Source organism: Hyla sarda, chromosome 8 (genome assembly GCF_029499605.1).
Source record: "Hyla sarda isolate aHylSar1 chromosome 8, aHylSar1.hap1, whole genome shotgun sequence".
Classification (NCBI taxonomy): Eukaryota; Metazoa; Chordata; class Amphibia; order Anura; family Hylidae; genus Hyla; species Hyla sarda.
The window spans coordinates 32225144-32237245 of NC_079196.1; the positions used below are offsets into that span (position 1 = coordinate 32225144).

The 12102-nt window shown below is 45.5% G+C and overlaps 1 protein-coding gene across 2 annotated transcripts in view; it reads right to left on the minus strand.

Annotated features, from left to right (window-relative positions):
- The window catches only part of MMADHC (metabolism of cobalamin associated D), a 57555-nt gene that overhangs the window by 21668 nt on the left and 23785 nt on the right, over positions 1-12102 (minus strand). For both annotated transcript variants that reach the window (XM_056534177.1, XM_056534178.1), the window contains one exon: positions 6940-7048. In XM_056534177.1, coding sequence (XP_056390152.1) covers positions 6940-7048 — 109 coding nt within the window. The remainder of the gene's footprint in view (positions 1-6939; positions 7049-12102) is intronic.

The window sequence follows — 12102 nt, forward strand, 5'->3', positions numbered from 1 at the left end:
GTCCGGAGGAGGTTTATCATAGGAAATCTTTCCAACTTCTTACACCACTGTTTCCCAAGTAGGGTGCCTCCAGCTGTTGCAAAACTACAACTCCCAGCATGCCCGGACAGCCGTTGGCTGTCCGGGCATGCTGGGAGCTGTAGTTTTGCAACAGCTGGAGGCACCCTACTTGGGAAACAGTGTCTTATATTGTACACTGCAATGTGAATTGACCCTTATTCTGATATCTACATAGAAAACTAAATCCGGTCTTAGGGTACGGTACGTTCCCCAGCGGATCCACAGCGAAATACGCTGCGTAAGTCCACGCGTGTGAAGGCCCCCTGCTCTATGCTGTCTTTACATGTGCCTGCTGGTAGCGGCAATACGCCGCTACAAGCAGACACGCTGCAGCGATGTGCACGGCGTACTCGCACATCGCAGTGTGCCGACTGGTTGCGGCGTATTGCCGCTACGAGCAGGCACATGTAAAGCCAGCATAGAGCAGCCCTTCACCAGCGGATCTGCAGCGTAAAATACGCTGAAAATCCGCACGTGTGAACGAACCCTTAAAGGAGTACTCCGCCCCTAAACATCTTGGCCCCTATACACTCTGGGAGATCTCGTTTGTGGCACCCGAGTGAACTTCGCTCCGTGCTGGATGCCTGGCGATGCGGAGACTCGTGATGTCATGGCCACACCCCCGCAATTCAAGTCTATGGGAGGGGGCGTAGTGGCCGTCACGCCCCCTCCCATAGACTTGCATTGAGGGGGCGTGGCTGTGACATCACGAGCCTCCAGCACTGCACCCGATGCTCTAAACGAATGCTGGGTGCAGCAGGGAGATTATGAGGGTCCCCAACGGCAGGACCCCCGCGATCACACATCTTTTCCCCTATACTTAGGATAGGGGATAAGATGTCTATGAGCGGAGTACCCCATTAATGATTGTCAGAAAATAAAAGAACAAGCGCAATAAAGTCGAGATAAGCTGGCACACAAGCGCAGAGCTGCCACTAGGATCTGGATCCTTATCTATGTAAATGGATATTTATTATGTATTATCAGTAATTCTGGCAGACGTTGAATGATTTTTATTTACTGCCTTAACGGCCTCTATACACAGTAGAAAAAAAGCCTTCCTAACAAGCCAATTTTGCGGGACCTGATGAATATTTTATGTGTTTGGAGGCCTCCAGCTCTACGCCGACAGATGATGTCAGAGGAAAGTAGAATGAGGCATATTCTGATAGGGTTCTGAATCTCCTTTTTTATGTTCAGTTATAGGTATAAAAATATACATTGGAATAGCTGCAAACCAACAATTACAAAAACCTTAAACCCCTTAATCTCTTCAGGATGCCGGGCGTATGCATACGCCCTGCATCCCGAGTCCTTAAGGACGTGGGCCGTATGCATACACCCGTGGGAATTCCGGTCCCCGTCGCTAGCTGGTTGGGGACTGGATCGGGATGCCTGCTGAAATCATTCAGCAGGCATCCCGGCACATCGTCGAGAGGGGTCCCGAGACCCCCCCATGTCGGCGATCGCAGAAAATCGCATGTCAATTCAGACATGTGATTTTCTGCTATTCCGGGGCTGATCGGGTCTCTGGTGACCCGGAAAATAGTGATGATCGGAGCTGTCAGTGACAGCCGCGATCATCCTGAGGGATAGGAGCGAGGTCGCAGTGCTGCGATCTCCTCCTATCCCCTGCCATTGGTCAGAACTGATTCTGACCAATGGCAGCGCAGGACAGTGGGTTGCCATGGCAACCACCGTTCTGCCCACCCCTGGGTGTCGGGCAGAACGGGGGGAGAAGATGGATGCCGGTACCTGCAAAGAAGATGCGTGGGGACCCTCGATCGTCGCTGGAGACAGAGGAGATCACGGCGCAGGTAGGGAAATGACGGTGGGGGAGAAAGGAAGGTGGCAGTAAGCAATATTTACTGCTGCCCTTCCTAGTGGGTGCCAAACTGCAACTCCCAGCATGCCCAGACAGCCAAAAGCTGTCTGGGCATACTGGGAGTTGTAGTTTTGCAACATCTGGAGGGTCACAGTTTGGAGACCACCGTTACAGTGGTGCCCAAACGGTAGCCCTCCAGATGTTGCCAAACTACAACTCTCAGCATGCCTAGACTGCCCAGGCATGCTGGGAGTTGTAGTTCTGTAACATCTGCCCCTTCCGATTTTTGAAAATTGCTGCTCTACTTTGAAGCCCTCTAATGTTTTCAAAAAGTAAAAATATGTCCATTTTATGATGCCAACATAAAGTGGACATATTGTATTTGTGAATAAAAATAAAATGTATTTGGAATATCCATTTTCCTTACAAGTAGAGAGCTTCAAAGTTAGAAAAATGCTAAATTTTCATGAAATTTTGGGATTTTTAACCAAAAAAAGATGCAAGTAACGACGAAAATTTACCACCAAAATAAAGTAGAATATGTCACGAAAAAACATTAACAGAATTAGAATATTCGGTAAAAGCGTTTGAGTGATTAATGCGTTAAGTGACGGTGCTCAGAATTGCGAAAAAGGGCTCAGTCCTTAAGGTGAAAAAGGGCTGCGTCCTTAAGGGGTTAAAGACCAAGTTTTTCCGTTTTTGCACTTTCGTTTTTTCCTCCTTACATTTTAAAAATCATAACGCTTTCAATTTTGCACCTAAAAATCCATATGATGGCTTTTATTTTGCGCCACCAATTCTAATTTGTAATGACATCAGTAATTTTACCCAAAAATCTACAGCGAAACGGAAAAAAATCATTGTGCGACAGAATTGAAGAAAAAACGCCATTTTGTAATTTCTGGGGGCTTCAGTTTCTACGCAGTACATTTTTAGTTAAAAATGACACTATATCTTTATTCTGTAGGTCCATACGATTAAAATGATATCCTACTTATATAGGTTTGATTTTGTTGTACTTCTGGAAAAAATCATAACTACATGCACAAAAATTTGTATGTTTAAAATTGTCATCTTCTGACCCCTATAACTTTTTAATTTTTTCAATGAACGGGGCGGTATGAGGGCTAATTTTTTGCGCCATGATCTGAAGTTTTTATCAGTACCATTTTTGTTTTGATTGAACTTTTTGATCGCTTTTCATTCATTTTTTTATGGTATAAAAAGTGACCAAAAATACGCTATTTCTGAAAAAAATTTGCGCGTGCGCCATTGACCGTGAGGTTTAGTTAACCATATATTTTTATGGTTCAGACATTTATGCACGCGGCGATACCGCATATGTTTGTTTTAATTTACACACTTTTTTTTTTTATGGGAAAAGGGGGTGATTCTGATTTTTATTAGGGAAGGGGTTAAAGCACATTTATTAACTTTTTTTACTTAAATTTTTTACTTTTTTTATGCAGTGTTATAGCCCCCTCAGCTTCTGAGTGCGCTTCACAGATCGGGAGCCGGCCACAGGACGTAAATATATGTTCATGGTTGCTAAGGGGTTAAAATAATATTCTAGGATATGTCCTCAGTACAATAACTTTTGGCAGACAGGTACTCATCCCAATTCTCCCATACAAATGCATGCACTGACAAGTGTGCATGTGTTATTAATAGGGAGAGAATGTGCGCCATACTCTTTTGGCGGTAGCCTCTCTCTTCGAAGAGCAAAGGGTTGGGGGCTTCAAAATTCAACATGTCCGGGAAAGTTTGAGACCTCCATACACTTTGCTAAGTAGGAAGCCTTTTGGGCTGAATTTGTGCGAGGGGGCGTGAATTCCCACGCCCCCTGCACCTACAGGCGGGGCCATGCAGGGGGCACCACTATAAAATGCCCCCGCCGCATACAGGCGGGGCGTACGTGGTTTCCAGGCAGGTGCGTGCGGTGTTTCCAGAGAGGAGCGGCGGTTGCGGTAGGCCCGGGTTATCCCGGGACATTGTGCGCTATTGTTCCGGCGATAGCCGCCCCCTGTCACCTATGTTCCCCCGCAAAGCGCTCCTGGAGCCGGCCGGGTGACGTCATCCACCCTCGCCGAGACGGGTCATGTGGCCGGGTCTCCCGCTTCCAGCAGCGGCCGGGCTGAGCTCCAACCCGGTTCCGTGCTCACATTGCTTGTCCCCTGCCGGCATCCTGTGGCTCTCGCGGCGTGACCTGCACTCCTTGTTGCCAGGGTGCCGCCGCCGAGTCACGTGATGTGCACGGGGGCAGAGCTCAGCCGCAGCCTGCCGGCAGAAATGTAGCTTCCCTGACAGGCTGACAGGCTATATCACTCACGTTAAGCCCAGGTGAGGGTGTCTCTGCTAGGGGTCCCCGGCTGCCTTGCCACAAGGGTGCGGCTGGGGATCAGTCCAGCCCGCCATCCGAGGTTGAACTCCGGGGTTGCATACCATCTCCACCTGCCACGCCTGCAGGGAGATTCACGGCTTAGTCAATGTTTCCCTAACACAGGTCATAGAGTTACAATTTCACGACTCATAGGTGGTTATTTCACGCATTAATCTGTCTTATCCACTCATGTCAGCGTCACGCTAACAGCTATCACTTCCACAGACACGAGGGTTACTTAAAGACCTGTCACGCCTACAGGTACGAGGTTCGAGTCAGACTGCCATTCCAGGCACAGAGGTTACACAAAGACCTGTCACATCCACAGGCACGAGGGCATGCAAGACCTGTCAAAATCTACAGGTACGATAGTCACGGAGAGGTCGGCCATGTCTGCGGACACAGTGGTTCTGTTGATGCCTGTCTGCAGGCATAAAAGTCCTTAGGCTTAATTGTTACTGAGATCTGTCGAGTCTGCAGGCATGATCAGGATGAGGAGGCCAGTCGTTCGCTGCAGGTCATTACTCCTGAGACCATATTCGTGACGGTATGTTGGCAGGTTAGGATATGGCTCACGGTACAGTCCAGTCAACTCTTCATATCACTTAACTATCAATGAAGATTTTGCCACTTATCAGCAGGGACAGGAGGACATGTGATGCCCGACAAGCTCTATCGGTTTCCCCTTTCTGCAATTACCACAGTGAGCATGTCAATATGAATGAATCAGCAAGCACGTAGTCAGGTCCCGTTCCAGCGCCAGGCCGGACGCGGTAGGCGTCACCACCATATCATCTCTGTGTCAGGTACTGCCCCAGGTGGTCGCCAGCCGGCAGGTACAACTCTCTTGGTTTCTTGAGTCTAGCAAGAACAGTTTAGGGGAAGATAGACATGACTAGTTGTGGTGTTGGTTATTATGGTCAGGAATGTTGTTATTAATTCTACTTCTTGAATTTTTGCCCTCTATAGGCGTGCCCTCATACACGGTTATGGGCACAACTCAACCGCTTCGTTAGTCATTCTTATTTATATAGGTACATAGGTTTGTATGTAGGTGCAATCTCAAGTACAGAACATCTCAAACCACTTGGTAAGTCAATGTATGGTTTGCATAGTTGTGTATTCAGCGCGAATGTAAGCCCTGAGCACAAAGAACATATAAACAAGGCAGCACCAAATGTAGTAGATAATGAAGCGGCACTCCAAACGTTGCACCTTTTCGTGATGAGTGAATAAATCACCATTGGATTGAGTTCGTTTGGAGTGCCGCTTTACTACATTTGGATCTTTTGGGACTGTAAGTAAAGCCCCCTGGAGCTGATCACCCGCTGGGACTAAAAGTCAATCACAGTGCCTGTCTACTTTCTCTCCGTCTTAAAGAAGACAGCACTATGTTAAAGGGTACTCCGCCTCTAGACATCTTATCCTCTATCCAAAAGGATAGGGGATAAGATGTCTGATCGCGGGGGTCCCACCAGGGGCTCCAGCGATCTCCCTGCTGCACCTGGCGTTCGTTTAGAGCGTCGGGTGCAGCATCGGAGGCTCAGGACATCACGGCCACGCCCCGTCAATGCAAGTCTATGGGACGGACGCCACGCCCCCTCCCATAGACTTGCATTGAGGGTGTGTGGCCGTGACATCACGAGCGGGGCGTGACCGTGATGTCATGAGCCTCCGCCCCGCATCGCCAGTCATCCAGGACTGAACGAAGTTCGCTCTATGCATCGGATGTTTGGGGTTCTGCAGCCAAGATCTGGGGATCCCTGCAATCAGACATATTATCTGCTATCCTTTGGATAGGTGATAAGATGTCTAGGGGCAGAGTACTGCTTTAAAGAAGAATCCCGTTTATTACATTGTGCAAAGTTTCAGCTCATGGGAAGCTTTGAGAAAGGCTCCATGTGAGCTAAAATATCATATTGTGAAATAAACTGGGTTCTTCTTTAATAAAGTACGGCCTTTCTCATATATTGTTTAGTGATACATGCACCTTAAAGAAGTACTCCGGTAGAAAACCTTTTTTTTTTTATTTATTTATTTTTAATCAACTGGTGCCAGAAAGTTAAACAGATTTGTAAATTACTTCTATTAAAAAAATCTTAATCCTTCTAGTACTTAATAGCTGCTGAATGCTACAGAGGAAATCATTTTCTTTTTGGAACACAGAGCTCTCTGCTGACATCATGACCACAGTGCTTTCTGCTGACATCTCTGGCCATTTTAGGAACTGTCCAGAGCAGCATATGTTTGCTATTGGGTTTTTCCTCCTACTCTGGACAGTTCTTAAAATGGACAGAGATGTCAGCAGAGAGCACTGTGCTCGTGATGTCAGCAGACAGCTCAGTGTTCCAAAAAGAAAAGAATTTCCTCTGTAGTATTCAGCAGCTAATAAGTACTGGAAGGATTAAGATTTTTAAATAGAAGCCATTTACTAATCTGTTTAACTTTCTGGCACCAGTTGATTTGAAAAACAAAACTTTTCCACCGGAGTACCCCTTTAAGAACCAAGTGGAATTAAGCGTGCACCTTTTAATCAACCATACTAAAATACAATAGTATTTTCTGCTCCGTACACACTGGTCAGCTGGCCCTGCAGAAATCAGTGTTCTCGGAGGACTGTGTCTAATGTGTATGAGGACTTTACAGTAATATCTCTTTTCTTCAGTCTTAGTACCTCTTTTCAGTAGTTCTGGGCAGGACTGCATGGCACACTCTACTTTTGCATTTTCAAAGTACGTCCCCATGCTGTTTACTTCCTGCTGCGGAACAGAAGCTTCATTACCCTAAAAGAAAAAAAAAAAAAGAACTTTCTATGTTTTAACTGATTATTTAGGATGAAAGTAAGAAAAGAGGAAGAAATATCAACAATTAAGGCAAATAAACCTTCAAGCTGGCTTCTTCTAGATAAAGATAATACTATGGAGTACATTTTAAAAACGCCTCCCAAAAGGTGGAGCTTCACACTGAAGAGTAGGGCCTGGCTGTATGACCAAATATGTATGTATGTATCACGGTATTTTGTATGTATGTATCACGGTATTTTTTTAACTTACGGCGCGGTTCCACGGTATATAACGGTGTTTTCAACCCCCCCAAATCATGTGACCGGCCAGCGCTGTTCTGCCCCCCCAACCCAATCATGTGACCCGCACGCAGTGTTCGGCCCCCCCCCCCCCAAATCATGTGACCCGATTAATGATCAGCACAGCGGGGTACTACTCACAGATGTCAAGCACTGCCCTCCTCCTCTTTGTTGCGGGCCGCCGGCGATGGAACTCACTGTACGCCATGCTGGGAGTTGTAGTTTTGCAACAGCTGGAGGTCCGAAGGTTTGAGACCACTGCTGTACGCTGTATCCCTAAGCCCGGGCTGCAAAAGATACAGAAAATAAACTTTTAACTCACCCACCTCGGCCGCACGCTGGGGACAGGGGAGGACAGCCGTCAGCCTAGCACCGGCCGGAGCGATGCCCCCCCGGTCAGTGATAGGCTGAGCCCACTGTCATGTAAGAAGCCGGCTTGTTACATGACAGTGGGCTCAGCCTATCACTGGCTGGGGCGGGGCATCACTCCGGCCGGTGATAGGCTGAGGGCTGTCCTCCCCTGTCCCCAGCGTGCAGCCGAAGTGGGTGAGTTAAAAGTTTATTTTCTGTATCTTTTGCAGCCCGGGCATAAGTATACAGCGTACAGCAGTGGTCTCAAACCTGCGGACCTCCAGCTGTTGCAAAACTACAACTCCCAGCATGCCCGTTGGCTGTCCGGGCATGCTGGGAGTTGTAGTTTTGCAACAATTGGAGGTCCGCAGGTTGGAGACCACTGGCGTACAGTGAGTTCCAGCGCCGGCGACCCGCAACAAAGAGGAGGAGGGCAATGCTTGACATATGTGATCATTAATTGGGGGGGGGGGGGGGGGGCAGAACAGCGCTGGCGGGTAACATAGGGTTAGTTCCCCGATGTGGGGACAGCGCTGCGCTGATAATACATTCCTGAGGGGGAGGGGCCCAACCGGTATTGCAGTATGGGGGAAAATTCATATCGTGCAGCCCAAAAAATTCGGTATTCGGTATGAACCGGCCCAGCCCTACTGAAGAGGTTTTCCTACTAAATTACATAATGTTAAACCAATTGAATTTTTCTTGCTATGCAACTGATGGGCGTCTTAGCGTCTTACCGCTGGAACCCCTAGCGATCCTAAAAGGGTACCTTTCATCAAAAAAAACTAAAAACTTTTGATATATTATAGGTTAATGTATGCAGAATAACTGTTAATAACATGTTATTAAAAAATATGCTTCTATTTAATTTTCCACTTAAAAAATAATTTCTATATATTTCAGACTCATGCTGGAGTCCTGAATCTGAGACTGCAGCCGGGACACGGACAAGCTCAGCACTGCTCCCTGCCAGGCTCCAGAAAGTTAAACAGATTTGTAAATTACTTCTATTTAAAAAGTCTTAATCCTTCCAGTAGTTATCAGCTGCTTAAGTTGAGTTTTTCTTTTCTGTCTGACCACAGTGCTCTCTGCTGACACCTCTGTCTGTCTCGGGAACTTTCCAGAACAGAAGTGGTTTCCTACGGGGATTTGCTCCTACTTTGGACAGTACCAGAGACAGACAGAGGTGTCAGCAGAAAGCACTGTGGTCAGACAGAAAAGAACAACTCAACTTCAGCATCTGATAACTACTGGAAGGATTAAGATTTTTTAATAGAAGTAATTTACAAATCTGATGTAAAAAAAATTAAAAATTAAAATTATATATTATATATGGTATAAAAAAACTTCACCTAGTGCAAAGGCATCTAAATATTAAAGAGGTATTCCAGGAAAAAAAACACATACCGTATTTTTCGCCGTATAAGACGCACTTTTTCTTCCCCAAAACTGGGGGGAAAAAGTCGGTGCGTCTTATACGGCGAATACACACCTATCGCGGCGGTCCCTGCGGCCATCAACTGCCCTGTATTAACCATTCAGATGCGGCGATCAAAGCTGACCGCCGCGTCTGAAGGGAAAGTGACACTAACCCGGCTGTTCAGTCGGGCTGTTCGGGACCGCCGCGATTTCACCGCGGCGGTCCCGAACAGCCCGACTGAATAGCCGGGTTAGTGCTTACAGGACACCGGGAGGGACCTTACCTGCCTCCTCGGTGTCTTCTCCGTTCAGGGATCCCCTGTATGGCCGGCGCTCTCCTTCCTCGTCATCACGTTGTCGCGTACGTGCGTCGGCGTGCGTAACAACGAGATGGCGGCGACGGAGAGCAAGGATACCCGGCCGGCAGCAGAGACATTCCGGAGCGACGGGGACACGGCGACAGCGATGGAGCGACATCCAGGGCAGCGGTGACGGGTCCGGAGCGGCGGGGACACGTGAGCATTACCTCCTCCTGCAGTGGTCTTCAATCTGCGGACCTCCAGATGTTGCAAAACTACAATTCCCAGCATGCCCGGACAGCCAACGGCTGTCCGGGCATGCTGGGAGTTGTAGTTTTGCAACATCTGGAGGTCCGCAGGTTGAAGACCACTATTGGGTTCAAAATCTTTATTTTATTTAGATTTTGCACCTATAAATTGGGTGCGTCTTATACGCCGGTGCGTCCTATAGGGCGAAAAATATGGTATATATGTTTTTTCCTGGAATGCCCCTTTAATATTGAGATGCCTTTGCACTAGGTAAAGTTTTTTCTCTCTATAGCACACGGCTCCCAACCAGAACCTGTGCAAAGAATCAAGTAAGGTCCCTATTACAAACGGTGATCAGATCATCATTATGTATAATAGTGCCAGCGATCATGTTGTTTGGAACTGCCAAAATTATCTGCCATCTCCCTGTGTATTAGGGGAGGCGGCCGATGGCTGATTGCAGTATAGGGCCCGACAAATGATAGATATGCTTAAGTGTTTTAAAATAGTTTTCAAAAGTGAGACATGTATCAAAATTATAAACAAAGAACACTATAAACCAGTGCGCACCAAAAAGAAGGGGAAGAATGGCGTAAAGTTTCAGAGCAATTACAGAGACGCATACTAAAAAAATTAACAGTATGGGAAAAAAGTAAACCGTATGCGTTTTTAAACAGTATACTGTTTTTAAAAGTGCATACAGTACAGTCAGTTTTTATAGAAAAAAAAAACATACGTTTTTTGAAAATTTTGTCCATTTTTAATGGGAGGGGTCTTGGGTGAGGACTTTAGGATGCAAATGAGCATGTGCAAAGTAAAAACGTATACCACGATTGACCACGATTTTGTCACCGGTTTAAAAACCGTACTGCAACCGCATACGTTTTTTTTTTTTTTTAACATGGACGTCAATGGGAAACGCACATGTATACGGTTCCATATGGGAAAAACGTATACGTTTTTACTTTGCACATGCGCATTTGCATCCTAAAGTCCCCAACAAAGACCCCTCCCATTAAAAATGTACACAGTTTTCAAAAACGTATGGTTTTTTTTCTATAAAAACTGACGGAACTGTATGCACTTTTAAAAACAGTATACTGTTTAAAAAACGTATACGGTTTACTTTTTTCCATACTGTTCCATCCGTTTTTTTGCCATACGGTTTTCTTTAGAAAAACTGATTGAAAACAGTATGGCAAAAACGTGATGTGAACCCAGCCTCACACAGAGCAAGACTACACCAGGAGGGGGCACTGTTACTCATCCACATGTAAACATAGCTAAATTCCAAAAGTCCTATACAAATAACTATTGCACAAAAGCCCATGAGATACAATAGATGCAATGACCCCTATGACATGAGTAATAATTTAGTGTAACTAGAGATTGTAAGGCCTGGACAAAAACAGAACAACTGGGAAAGAAAAAAGTTTTTGTTTTTCCAGAAAAAAAAAAATTTCTATTTTTTTTTTTTTAAATAAGAGTAAGGAATATGGGGGAGATTCATCAAAACCTGTCCAGAGGAAAAGTTGCCCATAGGAACCAATCAGATCGCTTCTTTCATTTTTCAGAGGTCTTGTTAAAAATGAAAGAAGCGATCTGATTGGTTGCTATGGGCAACTGGGCAACTTTTCCTTTGAACAGGTTTTGATCAATCTACCCCCTATGTTCTTTAAGGCTACGTTTCAACACAGGTCTTTTTTCTGGCCTTTTGTTTTTTGGAGAACTGCCATTACAATTTTGAGGCAAATCGTATTTAAAAGGAATGGGAAATATAAAAGAAAGGAATTAAAGGGGTACTCCGGTGGAAAACATATATATTTTTTTTTTAATCAACTGGTGCCAGAAAGTTAAACAGATATGTAAATCACTTCTATAAAAAAAAGCTTTACCCTTCCAGTACTTATCAGCTGCTGTATACTACAGAGGAAATTCTTTTCTTTCTTAATTTCTTTTTGTCTTATCCACAGTGCTCTCTGCTGACACCTCTGTCTGTGTCAGGAACTGTCCAGAGCAGCATAGGTTTGCTATGGGGATTTTCTTCTGCTCTGGACAGTTACTGATACGGGCATCAGGTGTCAGCAGAGAGCACTGTGGACAAGACAAAAAAGAAATTCAAAAAGAACAGAATTTCCTCTGTAGTATACAGCTGCAAAAAAGTAGTGGAAGGGTAAAGATTTTTTTTAATAGAAGTGATTTACAAATCTGTTTAACTTTCTGGCACCAGTTGATTTAAAAAATATATATATATTTCCACCGGAGTACCCCTTTATACTTCTCCTTCCTATTGGATCCACTGCAGTGGCTGTTTTCCAAACTCCGCATAAAACGTTGAGGGAACCTAGCCTTATAATGATAAACAATCTGTTTAAAACATGGTATTCAAGCAATATAACAAGTTGACCTTCGTGAAAGACATCTGAGAATGGTGGTA